The sequence below is a fragment of the Microcebus murinus genome, chromosome 12, assembly GCF_040939455.1.
Source record: "Microcebus murinus isolate Inina chromosome 12, M.murinus_Inina_mat1.0, whole genome shotgun sequence".
NCBI classification, from domain to species: Eukaryota; Metazoa; Chordata; class Mammalia; order Primates; family Cheirogaleidae; genus Microcebus; species Microcebus murinus.
In genome coordinates this window covers 71,216,897-71,235,211 of record NC_134115.1, presented here as the reverse complement: position 1 = coordinate 71,235,211, position 18,315 = coordinate 71,216,897, and the positions used below count along the sequence as shown (strand labels likewise).

Genomic DNA, 18,315 nt, shown 5'->3' with positions numbered 1-18,315 from the left:
GCAAGCATCTTATTTCTAAGCCAACCTTCCACAGACAAATCTCCAGTCCAAAGCGCGCCCTGGGGGTTGCAAGCTACAGACGTAGAAAAGAAAAGGCAGCATAGCCCAGCCTTGACAGACTTTTACCCTGAACGCATGCCCTGCGGCTACTGTGCTGGAATGCCGCTAGCCCCAAACCCTCAGGGTCCCCTTCCACCCCAGACAATAGAGCAAGAAAATAAAATGAAAGTGGACTTACTGCTATGGCTTGCAGCCTTTCCTTGTGCAATTCCGCCTCTGCCATCCTGGAGAAGGGCACACAGGCAGGGGAAAAAGAAAGAAAAACAAAACACACGCTGTAGTCACCCAAGGAAATTGATGGGTACCCCGGGGGGCTTTGCTAGACTCCGGGAGAGAGCCGAGGGGCGGCTGGGGATCCGCTCGGGGGCGGCGGGCAGAGCTGTGCGCACGGCGGGCTGGCCCCGGCTCAGCCTCTGGTCCCCACCCGCCCGGCCGCCTGGCTGCGCCCCAGCGCGGCCGCTGACTGCATCTCACGGTCGCCGCCGCCACCGGCCGCGCCAGCCTAGGACGTGGGCCGCGGGCAGCCGCCGGGAGGGCGCGCTCGCCCCGCGCTTGCTCTCTGCCCTGACGTCTCGGAGCCTCGCTCCGCCCCTGGGGTGTGGATCCGCGGCCCGAGGCGGCTCCAGGAGGGCGGGAGACACCGGGCGGCCACTGCGGTGTCCCCGAAGCACGGACCGGCGGCGCGCGCGAGCGAGTGGGCACCTGGGGCGCTGGCGAGCGGCTAGGGCGCACGGCTGGCGCATCCAGGGGACATGCGCTCGCTGGGGCTGAAGCAGGGGTGGCGCCTCCGCGGAGCGGATGGCAGTGGAGGGGCGTCTGGCGGAAAGCAGGACCCGAACACGTGCCCTTGCGTGAGGGCTGCGGCCACCCAATGTTCTTCTAGCTCATGCTTCTTCTAGCTCATGCCAGATGCTTGGGCTCCACGTGGGGACATTTCCAGTAGGGAAGTGCTGCCTCACCCACATGGCCCACATGCTTTAGATGGCCGGATTCTCAAATATCAAGTCCACCTGTGGCAGGGTATATATATCTCCAAATAGGCCACTCCTCTACTGAGACCAAACATGACTTGAAAAGACAGCCCAGAGTTTGTAGTCCTCTGTCCTCTGCTGTCTTGGGCTTGACAATTTATTAGCTATGCAACCCTGGGTAACCACTCTGAACCTCAGTTGCCTCATCTGAAAAAATGGAGGATCACAACAGTTACCTCACAGAGCTATCCTTAGAGATGAATGGGATAAAGTACGTACAGGTGCTTTGTAAAGGGCTTTACAAACATCTCCTCTTATATTATCCTATTGGCATTCTGGATTGAAACCCTTTCAGGAGCTTTACTTCTATAAACTGTCTCTAAAAGGAAAAGTAGGATCTTGTCACTAAGATACTTCACCTATTCTTCACTAAATAGGATATTTTATCTGGTACTAACATGGGTCTTCTGTGACAGGCTCTGGGATGGATGTGAGACATGGATATGACCCAGGCCAAAAGGAAATAAATGCCAAAAACAAACAAAATGCCTCTTAACATCCAGGAGAAACCTCCTAGAATTCCCAACATTCCTCCATAAAATAAAATGAACACTGACGAAAAACCAGTATGGCCTTTTTAGATTTGTGATGATTCTATAAATGCAGGATTTAATGGCATTTAAAAATATACTTGTATGCACATCAAATTCCCCCAAATCACATGTTTCCTAAGTAAATTATTTCAATTCCACCAAATCACCCTTTCAATTTTCATGGAGGTTTGTACCTGTCACTTGATGAGCAATTGCCACTCTGACCAAAGATGGATGCACTCACCAAAATTGTTTTCCTGATTGACTATTTTCCCTTCTTTTTCATAACAGGTGTAGGTGGAGATAAACCAATGCCAGATTCAGCTTCCCACTCCAATACATCAGAAACCTCTACTTTCTGGCTAAGACCTATCACTTTCTTCAAACGTGTCATTTTCTTTTCATTTCCAACACGTGTCCCAGCAGGACGAGTTATTTGAGGGAGGTTTGCTCACCAATAAACACTGCTGTTCTTACTGCATCAGGGTGACTGTGTACCCAATAAAAGGAGAGAATCCAAAGATGAGGACAATGAGACTAGAGATAAGTTGATAGGCTTTGCCAGGGATATAGAGCTGGGGTTTAAACTCAGCGAAGACCCTCTGGAACCCACATTTTTAACCACTAAGCACCAGGTGTGGCCAGTGGTGGGGAGGTGGGGCAGACCCCAGTAATAAACAAGTGGACCAGAAACTGTCCTCCCCCTCCCCCAGCTCTACAGATATTGCAAAAGAATGATGGAGCACAACAATATGAATATACTTAATGTCATCTCACTGTACACTTACAAGTGGTTGAAATGGTAAATTTTATGTTTTGTCTACATAATCGCAATACATTCTTAAAAGGAACTATGGAAGGGGAAATGGGGAGGGAAAAGAGCCTGGACACCCTTTGGAAATGATCAGTTGGAACGATCTGAACTTTGGAATAGAAGAATAAAGGTTGGGGACATATATCTGAATGTCATCTACTTCGTGGTGATAGCTAAAGAAATGAAAATAGCCAGGATGAGAAAAGAGAGCAAGAAGAAGAGCGAGCCCAGTGAAGGAGACTGATAAAGAATCACCTGAGAAGTAGAAGGAGGGATTTGCACCAAAAGCCACAACAGGAGGAAAGAGGTTTTCAACAGGGTCACGTGCTCCTGAGAGGTCAGGGAAGATGTAGACTAAGACCAGCCATGGGCTCCAGCAGCCAGGAAGCCACAAGTGAGGCTGGGAGAGCAGCACGTGTCCAGAGGTGACACTAAAAGCACTTAGGAGAGTTGAGGAACAAGTGTGTCGGGGGAGAAGCATCCATGGGTACAAACTGCTCCTTCCAGATCTTTGGATGTGAAAGATGAAGGTGGGGGAAGAGGAAGGTAGTGCATGGGAAGCAGGATCTAGTTGAAGGGTTTTAAGTCAGGTGAGACTTGAATGTTTTGAGGTCAAAGGGAAGTGAGGCCAAGAACATACTCAAAAGACAAGGTAAGTATTTGGCCAAGTCTCAGAATAGATCAGAAGGCCTCCAGTTAGCATCGCTGGCCAGTTTAGCCTTGGAAAGAAGAAGGAAGAATAAAGCTGGATGGAATGGGTAAAACAAGAAGAAATTTTGAGTTGAAGTGTGGAGAGAGAGATATTAAGTGAATTTGCATCGGGCAGCCTGGTTTTCCCAGTTGAAGGACGGGTCATTGGTTGAGACTGATGGGGTGGGAGTGGGGCCTCAGAAAAATAAAAATGGTTTGTAAAGGAGTTGTGGGAAATGAGAAAAACTGACATGATTCCTATCCAGAAGCCTGCATTAGAATCTCCTGAATATCTGTACAGAATTGAATTTCTATGAGGTGAGGTGGGGGTTAGAGATGTGTTTGGAACCATTGCACTAATCGAATTTACTAGAAATAAACCAAAGACTCATGGCCAACTCTGTGTACTTCTTCAGCGATGTTTCATTGCTTGAGGTCCACAATAAGCAATAGTTGTATTTATTCAATGCTGAGGATTGCCAAAGCAGGTATCACAAAAAGTAAAAGGAGAGAGGAAATTCACAATGCTAGACACTGGGGATTTGGCCAGTTAGGAAGTACAGCAGACTCTTTCATTTAAATATATATATATATATATATATATATATATATATATATATATATATATATATATTTTTATTTTATTTTACTGCACAACTTGTAGACTCCCTCCCATCTTTGGAGATTTCCCATAGTAGGAGCCATGGTGAGAGGCAGAGCCACATCCCATCATGGAAGCTGGGAAGTGCTAGACATTTGCTTCCCCAGAAGCTATGGTGTGGCATGCAATCCGGGCTCAGTTAGACACATACACCTGCCAAGAATTTTGAAGACATGGCACTTTAAAGAATTCTTTCAGGCTAGTAGCTCACCTTTGGTCTTGCCCATTGCCTGAGCTTTCTTCTTTAGATTTCCCATCTATTCTGTGAACTACTTAGCAAAATTTCAGTTCATTCCTTTTCTGCTTCTATCACCTAGAATCCATTTCTGTTGCTTGTGACTAAGAACCCTGAATGAAACAGGAAGGCATATAAAATGAATGCTTAGCCAAAGAGCAGAGGGAAAACATTTTTTCTTCTGCCAACATTTCTCCCTTCGAATCCCTGAATTTTAGTATCTTAAAAATCATTGAACCCATTGCAAACACAGACATTTATAGTCCACATTATGCCATTTCTTGAATAAACTTTTACTGTATAACTATTTTATATTAGACATTAGGCTATGCCCTGGTATTACAAAGAATTTATAGTCTAGGATCACAGCTATATTGGTGACTATTTGCCCTTCAAACATTTAAAATCTGGAAAGATACATGACAATGGTGCATCATGTAGGTAACAAATTACTAGATCTTGCTGAGACATCAAATTGTGTTGCATAAGCACCATCTGTACAGTTTAATGGCTTTTATGATAGATACTACATTGCAAAACATTATACAAAAGGGACACAGAATGCCAGATATGCAAAATAGATATTTTGTTAGTAAAAATTTCATAATCTGTTTTAGGACATGAGGCCTTTGGGAATTAGACATGATCATAGCCTATTCCCTTGTGGGGAGAACAGGAGTTCTGTAAACCAAGAAGGAAATGACTTGCCAAGGCCTATTATGTGCATAAAAGTTAAAGTCTTATTGAGTAGTAGCTAAGAGTGGGAAATTTCTCAGCAACCTGAAGCTTTCCTCTGACAAAAGTAATTTTGAAAGGAATGCCAGGGTCCCCCAAAATGTTTGTATTTGTATTAGCTCTCTTTTGCCTGAGATCTTTCAGAAATATATGGTCATTTAAAACATAAGTGATAGCTATCAAAATCAAAAGAAGGAGAACACTGCCTGGGGTCCTTTTGGCTCCTGTGATTGTCAGCTCTTTGGAAAAATTGATGAGATTTCAACTATGTGTGGGATTCAAATGATAGATCCATGCGGGGAGTCCCCACAGAGCAAGAAGACAGAGAAAGAAGTTAGAAAACAGAGCACCACTGTGAAAAATAAACGAGGTTGGATGCTGCTTAAGGTATATGTTGACTAAGGTCTCTACATAGCAGATTGTAAATGAGCAATTGGAAATTTGGCTAGAAATTAATATTAGTATTTTTTTACCATGATGAGTTGCCAGAGGAAAGCAGGTGGTATAAGGAGAGTATACAGGAATTGTTAGAGATCATTCTACATGTATTTTGCTGTGGTACCTTGCACAAATAACATAATAGATCAGGACTACAGTTTCTTTAGTTGTAAGATGGCAATAAAAATATGTGATGTCCGGTGTCACTGGGTTGGTGTATGAAATGAGTTTGGGGACAATATTGTGTTATTCAGATGCTGATTCAGAATAGTCTCATTAATGATAAAAGTTTTGAAAAGTGAGATCAGGAAGTAGGAGGTGGATATGACACAGGAAAGACATGAGCTCTAAAGACAAGCTGGAATCTCAGCCCCTTCACAGGGATATTGCGAGAAACAGTGAAAAGAGATACAAAATGTTCGTGATTGGTTACAGTAGGTGACCCAGAAGTGGTAGGTCCTAATTACGCGACCCAATCATTACTTCACTAAAAGTGCCATAGACCAAATTAATGAATTACTTGATTTTATCCACCCATATATATAGGCTTTAAAAAAAAAAGGAGGTGAAATATCAGTATTCTTAAAATTTCTCACATTGGTAGGTACTTCTCTTTTTTCATCTTTGAAAAGGGAAGATTCTGTGTTATATCATTTATTGTCTAGAAATTTCTTTGCCAGACTCTCCTTTTAATGATTCATAGACATCTCTGGTCTTATATTTTGGACTGAGTCGATTTGATATTATAAATAAAAAGGAATTAAAAGAGAATTTTTAAGAATAGGTAGATTAAGTCCTGGGAAAAGGTGGAAAGGAAAGCTTAATTTTTGAGTATTAGGAAGCGAGCTACATGCCTACATATTAAAGGCTCCTGTGGTAGAGTCAATTCTTGGTTTGGGTATGAATTAGCTACAAACTCTAAAGTCTTTGGGAAGACCGGGTTCTACCCCAGCCCAGTTATCTGATGCCAATAGACACAGTCAGGTCACTGGCTTCACAGAGGGCTTAGGGGCCAGCCTAGTTTGCCTTAGCACAATGGCCACAATGTGCCCCGTCAGCGCAGAATCCCTTTCTGTAGCGTGGCCATCTACACTTTCATTGTTAACCATGATTCAATAATGCCATGCACATGTGCAAGTCAGCACTGCTGACAAGAGAGAGATTTCCTGCAGGGTTGGCAGTGGAGGGATGGTAGCCTGCCCACTAAATCCTGTCCGCCCTGCTGGCTGGGGAACGGATAATGCAATTGGCAAGGCCTAGCTTCAGCTCCCACACCAACAGATGCCATGCCCGCCCAGTGCCCTCTGGAACAACAGAGGTCTCAACCCTGCATGGCCACCCTCCATATTCTGACCAATGACATATTGGTCAATGGTCAATTGGTCAATGACATATATTGATGTAAATGGATCCAATTGTGCCCAGCCACGCTGAGCCTGTCTCACTGAGAGGGGATAGCCAGACGGTCTCAAAAATTGCTCCTTGCTAATGTGTAACCCTCCTAGCTGGGATGCCTTGGACAAATTGCCTTTCCCCAAAGCAGCTCAAGGCAGAGTGGAATGAACACAAGATGACATCTCTATCCTTGGTCCTAATCGTACCTCTGCCACTTGTTTATGACCCCATACAAGTCCCTCACCTGCTCTGAGCTGAGGTTCTCTATTTGTAAAATGGAAATAGGTTTTATGTTTGTAAACTGAGAACAGGATAAGCTAACTGCCCCCACAAGACTCTTGTAAGATTAAAGGAGCTCATGAATGAGAATGTGCTATGAGAACTATAAATTCTCTGAGTGGGAAGAACTACAGTGCAAGAAAAGATTCAGAGTTAGGGCTTAGAGATGTGACGACTGGTCGGTGGGAGAATGTTTGGGAGACTCTGCAAAATTTATAGCTGCCGCAGGCTCTGCCCACGAGGAGAAAAGGCTGTGCTAACACATAAGAAAAAGATGCTTCCAAGTTTCAGACGAGTTTCTAAGAGAATCAAACCAGTAAATGAAAATGACCAACATCAGCCAGGGCTCTCTTTGACTCTTTGATGTTTCTCAGTCACTCCAGTGATTTCTGCTTTATGAGGTTTGAAGACAAACAGCCCCACATTCTGACCTACATATTTAACTAGCTTAAATAAATGCAGAAAAGGGCATAGTGGTCTGAAGATGAGATGGGAGAGACAGAGATGAGCAGGAGAGACAGAAACAGAAAAGCTTGGATCTTTTGTATCAGTTTGTGTGTGTGCCAAACCTATATTTGAATTCTATTTGGTCTGTGTTTACTTTAATGTGTTCTTCCTTCTGCATTCATTCAGAGCTAAATTTATCCCACTAGAGGGGTAGGCATACTTTGGGAGGTGGGGGTGGGAACAGAGTAGACACAAAGGCAGATGCCTGACTGGGAGCCAGGAGCTTTGTGGAATTCCCTGGAAGAAGGCCGTGCGAGCCAACACACAGAAGGAAGCCGCTCAGGAGGACCCTGTGCAGACCTGACAAAAGGAGATATTTTCGCAGGAGCATTTGCACCCGTCCCTTCTGAGAAAGGCATGAGCAGGAACAAGACTTCAGATCTTGTGTATTAGAGAAAGCAGTTCCCTAACTCCCGTGAGCTCCCAAATCTGGCCCAACCCTTCAGGAAATGGAGACTCAGCCCCACTCCAGGCTTCCCCAAAGAAAGCAGTGTCTGTCCCCATGAAGAGAAGAAGGGGTGGCAGGCAGCTGGCTTGGCTACTTCTGCTGCAAAGTCGAGCTTGGTTTCCACAGGGGTGTCATGTCAGTTGCCTCTCTGCAGGGGCAGCTCTTCTGGGGTGGGGGTAGGGGGTAGAGGGAGATTGTGGCATGCCACCATCTGGGCTGGATCAAGTGCTGTCCTCCCACAACTGAGGGTAGAATTGTTCTTGCTGCCTGTGCTATAGCCCAGGTGCTCCTGTAGGTTCTTCGTTGTTTCCTTTCTTCCCACTCAGTTACTGTCTTTCCTCCTCTAATGCCTCACTTCTTAAGCAAGCCCTTGTTACACCATCTTTCGCAAGTGGACAAGCCATTGCAAGTGACAGCGCTTTTCCTGTGATCAGAGAGTTCTCTGATAGAACTGAAAGCCTTCCTGTAGATCAGGGAGTCAATTTCCATCTGAGACTCTGTCCCCATGTTGTATGGAAGCCCCCTTTGTTGGTTTTGGAGGAAGGGAGATTCCTGGGGCTCTAGGATGGTCCCCCTGTGTGTTAGGCTCAGCTAAGTCACCATAGCATCTTGCTAGAGCTTTACCCTGTATTTGGCCTCCAGTACCCTCCACTCCTCCCCAGAGAACTTGACACCTTCTTCATCTGTTAGTCCCACTCCAAATTTGGTGCTTTCTCATACCATGAGCTATGCCTGGAATGCAGCCTCCCCCTCCCTCTTCTAACTTCCCAAGTCTCCTCTTGTTAACTTCATGGAGTTCCAGAAATCCCACCCCCTCTGGATATGCCTGTCAGTCCCTTTGGGAGGGAAAAGTGGTTATTCCTCCTAATTCCTAACATAGTGTGTGGCTTGTAGATAGATTGCTTGACTTGTCGTTCATTCAGTTAACTCTAAAAATCATAATGTCACAAGCTTGAAGGAGATCCAGTCATATTAATTACTGTCCCACAAGCTGCTGTGATGATTGCATGCATGTGATGAAGCTACTTAAGTTGGGACAAACCTGACCTTACATTCCAGTTCTTAACCACTTCATGACCTTGAGAAATTTACTTGACTTCTCTGAGCTTAAATTATTCTATATGTAAAATGGGAAAGATAATAGTATCCATTTCATAGGATTATTGTGACAATCAAATGAGATAATGTATCCAAAGCTCCTGGCATATTGCAGGTACTCAAGGGACTCTATTTTGTAATTAAGAGCATTATCTTATTTTATTTATTGATACCTATTTCCCTCTGGATGTGTTTCCAGATAGATGTGCCTGTGTTCCAGTGAAAATTCCTGAGTGGTTGTTCATCTCAGCACCAGTTCTGCCCCAGTTTACCCAATGTGGCCCTTCAGACTAGACCAGCATTTGCTCATGAATGCTCTTGACTCTCGCTAACCTGGTCATTATCTCTTACCTGCAGAGTTTGCAATCGAAGGTCTTGATGCTCTAACAAACTTTTTGTAACATTTCGGCTATGCCAAATTCTGTATTTGTCATGAGATACTGAAGAAGACAAAAGTACAAAGTGTTCTACTATGTGGTTTTTGCTGCCCTTCTCTGTGCTCTGAGAGCTGCCCTTCCCTAGTTTCTGCTCACAACTGCTGGAAGAAAAAAGGCACAAGTGCCAATGTATCCCCTCCCTGCTCTTGGGCTTCATCCACTATCTTTCTCCCAACCAAAGCTTCCTCTGACACAATGTCTACCCAGCCCTTAGTCCTCCAAGGGAGCCCTCACTCAGACTCCCCCAGAATGTGCCTGTCTTGCATCTACGCACAGTAGGTCTCCTTTCAATCTACTCTTGCCTCCCAGGAGTAACTTGAAAGTGCTTTCTGTTCTAGGTAGGAAAAAAAGAAAACAGATATTAAGACCCTGCATTTCAAACTCATTTAAATAAAACACAGCATAGTGTTGAAACAGATTAATAAAATGGTTTGTCCATATCACCCCCCAAAAGGTGAGGTCCTGTCTCCTAAGGCACCATCACGAATAGCCTCCAATACTCAAAATCCACTTTCCAAAGGCCTGCCTGGCTTTCTCCCCCAACCGCTGTGGATGAAGTCATTTCACTTTCATTTGGGAACTTCCAGCCAGAATCCAAGCTTATTCCAAAATCACCGGACTCGCTAGCTTCCAAGGAAAACAGTCTGTCACTGAATGAAACACACTGTTAAGTGGGTTCAAGCCAAAACAAATGGAGCAGGCTTTTCATTAATAGGGGGAAGCAGCCTTTCCAAGGTGGTGATCTAATGAGCCAAGCGACTAATGGGTGTCAGGTTTCAAACCCCAGCACCTCAAGATTTCACACTTGCCCTCTGAGCCAATAAAACCCTAAACTTGATAATCCCATTATTTTAAAAACATTGTAACAACCCCAGCCCTCAGAGAAAACATTTATTTGGTAAGAATATGATCATTGGTGGGGAAGAAAATGGGCAAAGATACACTATTGCCATTTTACATTCACAGGAATAAAAACTAGTATATATTTTTATGAGTTATAACAAGGCAGAAACAAACTGACTCAAGCACAAACCTGAAAAGTTTCCCAACATCTTTCTAGATTAAATAAAGGTTTGACTTGAGGATTGGAGAGAATAGTTTGAATTTAAGTATAAAAGTTTTTTAAAATTTTAGTAAACCATTACATGGTCCTGACTATGGCCCTGAATCCATTCTAAGTGCTTTATAAATATTAACTAATGTAATTCTCATAACAGCGCTGTGAGGGTACCACTGTTATTATCTCCATTTTACAGATGAGGAACCTGAGGCACAGAGAGCTTCTAAGTGGTAGATGTAATAATATCAGGTGATGAACTTGCTGTTTGAAGTACATGCCTGTGTGAGACCATTTAGATGTCAGGAACATTTAGCTGTATTCTAAAAAATTTGTATTTCAAAACAGCTAGAAGACTTGAAATGTTCCCAACACATAGAAATTGTAAATGCTCAAGGTGATGGATATCCAAAATACCCTGACTTGATCATTGCACATCCCATAAAAATGTACAAACATTATGAAGCAACAAAAAGATTTAAAAATAAGAAATATGCATTTGAAATAGGTAAAAGTGATTCCTTGGGGAGAGCTGCTTTGAGGAAACCACACTGAGTTTATAAAGAGATCCAGCCTTTGAGATTAATATCCTATGCCTGTCAGCCAGCTCTAATTTTAGTCTTCCACCCCCTCCCTTGCCCAGTTTGGACCAAATTAAGGATCAGGGACTTTGACATTTAATGGTGTTTGGAAAACACTCAAGTCATTGGTGCCCCAAACAGGGGCAACAATAGTATTCCCACTCAGCAAGGTCATACATTTGACAGTTTGACACACACACAAATGGCTCTTTTATTAGCAAAATGATGACCCTGAGCTCCACAACCTGAAGAGCTAAGTGCTAAGTGTGTAGTATGCCCTTAAATACTTTCTGAAAGGACTCCTGGGACAGGAGGAATGGTAATGAATATACACTTAATACCTATTTTTTTCTTTTTTCCCCAGCTATATTGAGATATAAATTGACAAATAAAAACTGTACAAATTTAAGGTGTAAAATACAATTTTTTGTTTTTTTTCTGTTTTTTTTTTTAATTTTTTTTTTTAAGATTTAAAATTTTAATAGATTTAGGAGGCAACAAGTTGAGTTCCATGACATGTATATATTGTACAGTGGTGGAGTCTGGGCTTTTGGTGTATCCATCATACCAGCAGTGTACATTGTACCCCAATAGGTAATTCCTCACTCCCTCCTCCCCTGTTCCCTTGTGAGTCTCCAATGTCCAATATACCACTCTGTGTGCCCTGAGGTAGCCATAGTTTGGCTCCTACTTCCACTTATAAGTGAGAACATGTGGCATTTATTTTTTGATTCCTGAGTTACTTCACTTAGGATAATGGCCTCCAGTTCCATCAAAGTTGCTGCAAAAACCATTATTTCATTCTTTCTTATTACTGAGTAGTACTCCATAGTGTACATATACCACATTTTCTTTATCCACTCATCAGTTGATGGTCACTTAGGTTGATTCTATATCTTTGTGATTGTGAATCGTGCTACTATAAACATATGGGTGCGGGTATCTTTTGATATAATAATTTTTTTTTCTCAGTAAACACACAGTAGCAGGATTGCAGGATTGAATGGTAGATCTGCCTTTAGCTCTTTTAGAAATCTCCATAGTGATCCCCATAGAGGTTGTACTAATTTACATTCCCACCAAGAGTGAATAAGTGCTCCCTTTTCACCACATCTGTGCCAATACCTATTGGTTTAACTCTTTAATAGTGGCCATTCTAATTGGAGTAAGATGGTATCTCATTGTGCTTTTGATTTGAATTTCCCTGATGATTAGTGACATTGAACATTTTTTCATATATTTTTTGGCCATTTGTAGATCTTCTTCTGAAAAATGCCTGTTCATGTCATTTGCCCACTTTTCCAAGGTATTGTTTGTTTTTTCTTGCTGAGTTGAGACCTTGTAGATTCTGGATATCGGTCCTCTGTTGGACACATAGTGTAAGAATATTTCTCCCATTCTGTAGGTCCTATCTTTTGATTATTTATTTTGTTGTGCAGATGATTTTTATTAATAGTTTAGTTAAGACTCATTTGTCTATTTTTGTTTTCATAGCATTTGCTTTTGGGATCTTAGTAAAAATTTCTTTGCCTATGCCAATGTCTAGAGGAGTTTTTCTTAGGTTTTCCTCTAGGATTTTTATTGTTTCAGGTTTTATATTTACATCTTTAATCCATCTTGAGTTAATTTTTTGATATGGTGAGACATAGGGATTCAGTTTAATCCTTCTGCTTGTGACTGTCCAATTTTCCCAGCACCATTTATTGAGTAGCATGTCCTTTCCCCTGTGTATATTTTTGTCTGCTTTGTCAAAGATCAGTTGGTTGTAGGTTATGTTAATAGTTTTATTTCTGGATTCTCTATTCTGTTCCATTGATCTATATGTCTACTTTTGTGTCAATATCATGATGTTTTGGTTACTGCTAGCCTTATAGTATAATTTGAAGTCAGGTAATGTGATGCCTCCAGTTTTGTTCTTTTTGCTTAGAATTGCTTTGGCTATTCGGGCTCTTTTTTGGTTCCATGTGAATTTGAGAACTGTTTTTCTAATTCTACAAAAAAATGATGTTGGTATTTTGATAGGGATTGCATTGAATTTGTAGATTGCTTTGGGCGATGTGGTAATTTTCACAGTATTGATTCTGATCCATGAGGATCAAGGAGTTCTTCTTTGCTCTCTCCAAATAGGTGCTCAAAGTGGCTCTACCTTTATTGACTCCCTGGACAATACTACCCTCTAGTCTCTCTTGGCTTCTCTGTCCACTTAGGCACAGCTCAGTCTCTGACCAGGTGGCCAATTCTGGCCACATGCTCTTATATCTTTGAGCTCTTCCCTGGCCCTAAAATCCTAATCTTAACTCTGGTTTTTGCTCTCAGCATCCCTGTTGCTTTCCTGCCCCTGCCCACATCCCCCTGGAATGGGAAGGAGTAGCATGCAGGTAAAAAGCTGGTAGGAAAGCCACATTTTCTGAGGCAAAAAGTTGCTTTTTTTATGTTATTCTCCTATTTCCCTTTTTAAATTTTCCCATTCTCTCAGCTCAAGGCAAATGATTTTTAAAGTCTGCAAAATCACCTTTGCCCCTTTATAATAATTTAAGGGTTTGTTCTGGCCCACAGTGAGCGAGTTACATTAGCCTGGGTTGCAATGATTAAACACAGAGGCTGCTGTATTATTGCAACTTAGATGTGGACATTGCTCTTTCAAGAAATTGCCAGCTCCTACAGTCCCCTCTGCAGGTCTTGGGTGGCAAATCCGCCAGGGAGCACAATCAATTGATTAATTTAAATGCCAGTATTGGTGCTGTCCCACATGTCTAGCATTAAAAAGGACTTTTGTTATATTCCAGGATGAAATTTCATTAGACATTCCCAGGATATTAAATACACAACTATTGTAAATAAAAAATGGAAACTTATATCTACAATCCTGGTGCCACTATCCTTCCACTGAGCAAAGTTCATTGCCAAAAGAGGAACCACTTTGGAGGCATACTTATATAAAGAGATAAGGAGAAATTCAAAAAGTCAAAAACTTCTCAGAAGCCTGAAAATACTTTGAAGACTTCTTTGGAAACTACATAGAATTTATATAGTAGAATACCATTTTTTTAAACTTCTTTGTTTTCAGACATCATTTCATAACATTCTACAAAGCAATAGATATTGTCATAATTCCTGACATGTTCTTATACTTTCAAACATTCAGATTGATCTTAGAAAAGTAATAATATTATTTGGGAAGAAATTTTCCACATACCCTATTGGTTTGTCACCATCTTAAAATGCCATAAGATTAGATTGTCTTTTCATTTTGATATTTTATGTGTATACTATTTTATATTCAAGTAGATCATTTTACTTAACGTTTGCTCATGACTCCTTGTGGTCTAGATAGAGAACATAAGAAATGAGTAGCTGAATGTTGCCTCCGGAGTGGTCCTGAATGAACACAAACCATATTCTCCATTCAGATGACAGACAATCCAAAAGAGGTAGGTGGAATCGCTCACACGCCTTCAATGCATGTGTTGGGATAATGTGGTCTGACATAGAATCTCAGAGATTTGGAGAGAATTTGTGTTTAACTTTGAGTATAAAAGGAAACTTTAAAAAATGAGAAAAATGTAACAGTTGAAAACTCCCAGTGAGCTATTGGGAGGGAAAATTAAGCACACTTACATTAAAAGGATGAGAAGGACAGATGCCTCTTTTGTGAGGTCGTCTAACAATATTTAATGAACGCCTGTTACACAGTGGGCACAGGGCTAGTTTCTGGGTTTACAGCGGTGCGTGAAAGCGAGACCCTGACAGGTTCTTCTTGTTAACTCTCCCTTAATAGACTTTGGGAAAAAGAAAGCCTTCTGGGCTGCAAAGTCCTTCAAATCAGAGCTCAGTTCAATGATGGGTCTTCACTCACTATACAGTTCTGTTTGAGGATAAGCCCCTTAGACAATCTGAATCTCAGTGTCCACATTTGCCGAATGGGACTAATAACAATTTGTAAGGTTGTCATGATGATTACACAAAAGGCAGGGCACACTTCAAGTGCTTTATAAAATATAACAATTTCTAAACTGTAAAGAATATTGTAATACATATTAAAACTTTCTTCTTTGTCTCCATTTCTGTTCTCTCTCCCGCTTCCTCTCTGCTCCTTCCTTGTGACCACTAGCCTAACCACTAGCATGATTTTGGTGAGCAAGCCTACTTAGCCTAAATTCCACCAGGCAATGAGTAAATTATTTCCTCTGTGCTTAATTGCAAAGTACTGTGGTTTAGAGTAAAAAATAGACACAAAAAGCTACAGAATGCATGATTCTTTTTATATGACATTCTGGAAAAAGCAAAACTGTAGGGGCCTAAATCAAATCAGTGATTAATGGGGTCTGAGGGTGGAGAGAGGGTTTGACAGCAAAGGGGCCAAGAGAACACTTTGTGGTGATGGAAATATTCTGAATCTTGATTTTGGAGGTGATTATACACCTGTACACATTTGTCAGAACTCATTGAACTGTATACTTGAAAAGGTTGAATTTTACTGTATATAAATTATACCTCAATAAGCCTTATTTTAAAAAAGAATACTATGGCTTGGGACCTTAGAGGCTTCTGTTAGGAAAAACATCTATGATCAGTACAGGAAATTAGCAGTGCTCCTGGGAATACTTGTGTACATGACTGACTATAAAAAAAGACAGACGTTGATAATCCCCCTAAGAGAGTTACAAAGTTCTTTGGAAATTCAAAGGCAAGAGAAACAACATCGCTTCAGGGAAACCAAGAAATATTTCATGGAGGAAGTTGCGTTTAAACTGGACCTGAAAGATTGCAATTAATCATGGTTTTATTTCCTTCTCTACTAACCATAAGCAATATCTTAGATTCTAGCATCTATTTGTAAATTGCTTGAAAATTTTGTTATACTTTTGCTTATTTTCTTAATTTTAAATGCTCTTATATTATGATGCATTTGTCAGAGATTAAATGATTTGCATTATCTTGTCCCTTAAAAAAAGGATCACAAGTTTATCGAGTTTGTTAACACAGTGTCAAGGAGGGTGTAGGAAAATCAGCTACTGCTGGAACAACCTTTATGGAGAACCATTTAGCAATGTCTATTAAAATTACAAATGCACTTTGACCTAGCAATCCCACTTCCATGAATTTTATCCTATCACTCACGTGCAAAATGACATGAGTACAATATTATTCACAGTAGCACTGTCTGTAGCAATGAATGTCCCTCAACAGAGTTATCATATGTATATCATATAATAGAACAACTCTCTACTTGGCTGGAAGAGAGGATGAAACAGCTCTTCATATACTGGAGAGGGGCCGTGATCAAGATATATTGGCAATCAAAAACTCCAAATGCAGGATAGTGTACAGTATGTTAGCATTTATGTTTAGAGGGCAGGGGTTAGAGAATGTTTATCTGTATTTATCTGTATATACCTGGACTATTTCTGGAAAGATCCGTAAGAAATTGGTATTAAATATTAGGGCTTGTTTATAAGGAATATCAGAGGGATGGAGGGGTTAGGATGGGCGGAACACTTTTTCAGAGCATATAATCTTTTGTGCCATGTGAATATATTATCTACCTAAAAATAAATACAAGTTTAAAATGAAATAGATAAATTAAGGGAAAAAAGAGATAAATCTGGGATCTATTCCTTGTTCTACCACTAAGTTTTCAGACCGTAGGCAAGTCCATTCCTTTTTTGTAAACTTTGGCATGCTTTTCCATAAAATGATGATCTAAGATCTAGTAAGCTCTAGCAGACCTTGTGCTGGGTTTCTTAAGGGCTCAGTTGTTATGTGAACAGAGATACTTTCTTCAGGATCATTACAGACAGCTGCACAGATTGTGGTCTATCGATCTCAGGGACACCATTTATATAACCTGTGATCGACATTCCATAGAGTTGTGCAAAACTTGAACTTCTCTTTGCCTTTAGATTTTCATGAAGGACTTTGTCACTGTAAGAGACTGCTAGTGATAGAAACCAATAATTACTTAATATGTGGTAAGGGCACCAGACATCACAGCCTTTTATTTCAAACAAGGTTATTATATATTAAAACATCCATTGGTTATAAAAGAAGGACATAAAGTTTGGGATGCTTTTAAAGTATTCTTTGCCCTTAAATGTTCATTTGAAGCAACATGGATGGAACTAGAGGTTATTATGTTAAGTAAAATAAGCCAGGCACAGAAAGACAAATATTGCATGTTTTCACTTCTATGTGGGAGCTAAAAAAGTTAATCTCATGGAAGTAGAGAGTAGAATGATTGTGACCAGAGGCTGCGAAAGATGTGTGTATCAGGGCCCAGGGGGTAGTGTGTGAAAAGAGGTTGGTTAATGGGTACAAACATGCAGCTAAATAAAAGGAATAAGTTTTAATGTTTGATAGCAGAGTAGGTTGATTATACTTAACAACAATGTATTATATATTTCAAAATAGCTAAAAGAGAGGACTTGAAATGTTCTCAACACATAGAAATAGTAAATGCTCAAGGTGATAAATATCCTAAATATCCTGACTCAATCATTATACATTCTATGCATGTAACAAAATATCACATGTATCCCATAAATATATAAAAATATTATGTATCAATAAAAATTTAAAAGTACTCAAAATTACTAATAGCTAATTAGTAATTACTAAAAGCTAACCATACCTGTAACAATTTCAAATGACTGAAAGCAATCATATGATAACTGTGGTAAATGTTGAAATTCTAATTAGTGGCAAAATGATGGGATCTCCAGTGAAGTGTGTAGAATATCTGGCTACCTTGTGGGAAAAACATTAGCTACAGTTAGAATCCATATCCTGCAACCTGCACTCAGATAAGTTCTATATTCCAAATTCACCATAAAAAGTGAACATCTATTTTCAGGATGGGAAGAAAATTTCTGAGTGTGAAAGGAACAAGTTATATTTTAAAAGAATATACCGATAAAATTGGTCAAAACCAATAGAAATGTCTGTATAATAAATAGCACTACAATCAAAATTAGAAGGCAGACAGCAAATAAGGAAAATATATCTACAATGTCTATATGTAACAGATGAACAGCCCAAGTCCTGAAAAATCAGTAAGAAAAAAGACAAAGATTAATAGTGGAAAATGAATCCAATCACAATTTCACATAAAAATGAATATAGATGACAGACATAAGAGAAATGTTCCTTTTACATGTATCCAAAGAAACACAAAATGTGATGTTGCTATTTTGGCTATCAAAGTAGGCATGATTTCAATAGTGATCACACTCAGCATTAGTGAAAATTTGAGAACAGACTCACACACTGTTGGTATCAGTATGTATGCATTAAATTAATGCAAGTTTTCTGGAGGG

At 40.6% G+C, this 18,315-nt stretch overlaps 1 protein-coding gene across 7 annotated transcripts in view; it reads right to left on the bottom strand.

Moving 5' to 3' along the window:
- PALM2AKAP2 (PALM2 and AKAP2 fusion) overlaps positions 1–18,315 on the bottom strand; it is a 428,813-nt gene that overhangs the window by 320,144 nt on the left and 90,354 nt on the right. For 3 of the 7 annotated variants that reach the window (XM_012736755.3, XM_076008910.1, XM_012736756.3), the window contains exon 1: positions 239–580. In XM_012736755.3, the coding sequence (XP_012592209.1) occupies positions 239–283 (45 nt within the window). In that variant the 5' untranslated portion in view covers positions 284–580. Of the gene's footprint in view, positions 1–238; positions 589–18,315 lie in introns of those variants that run through there. The other 4 variants (XM_012736750.3, XM_012736754.3, XM_012736751.3 and 1 more) reach the window with 4 other exon arrangements.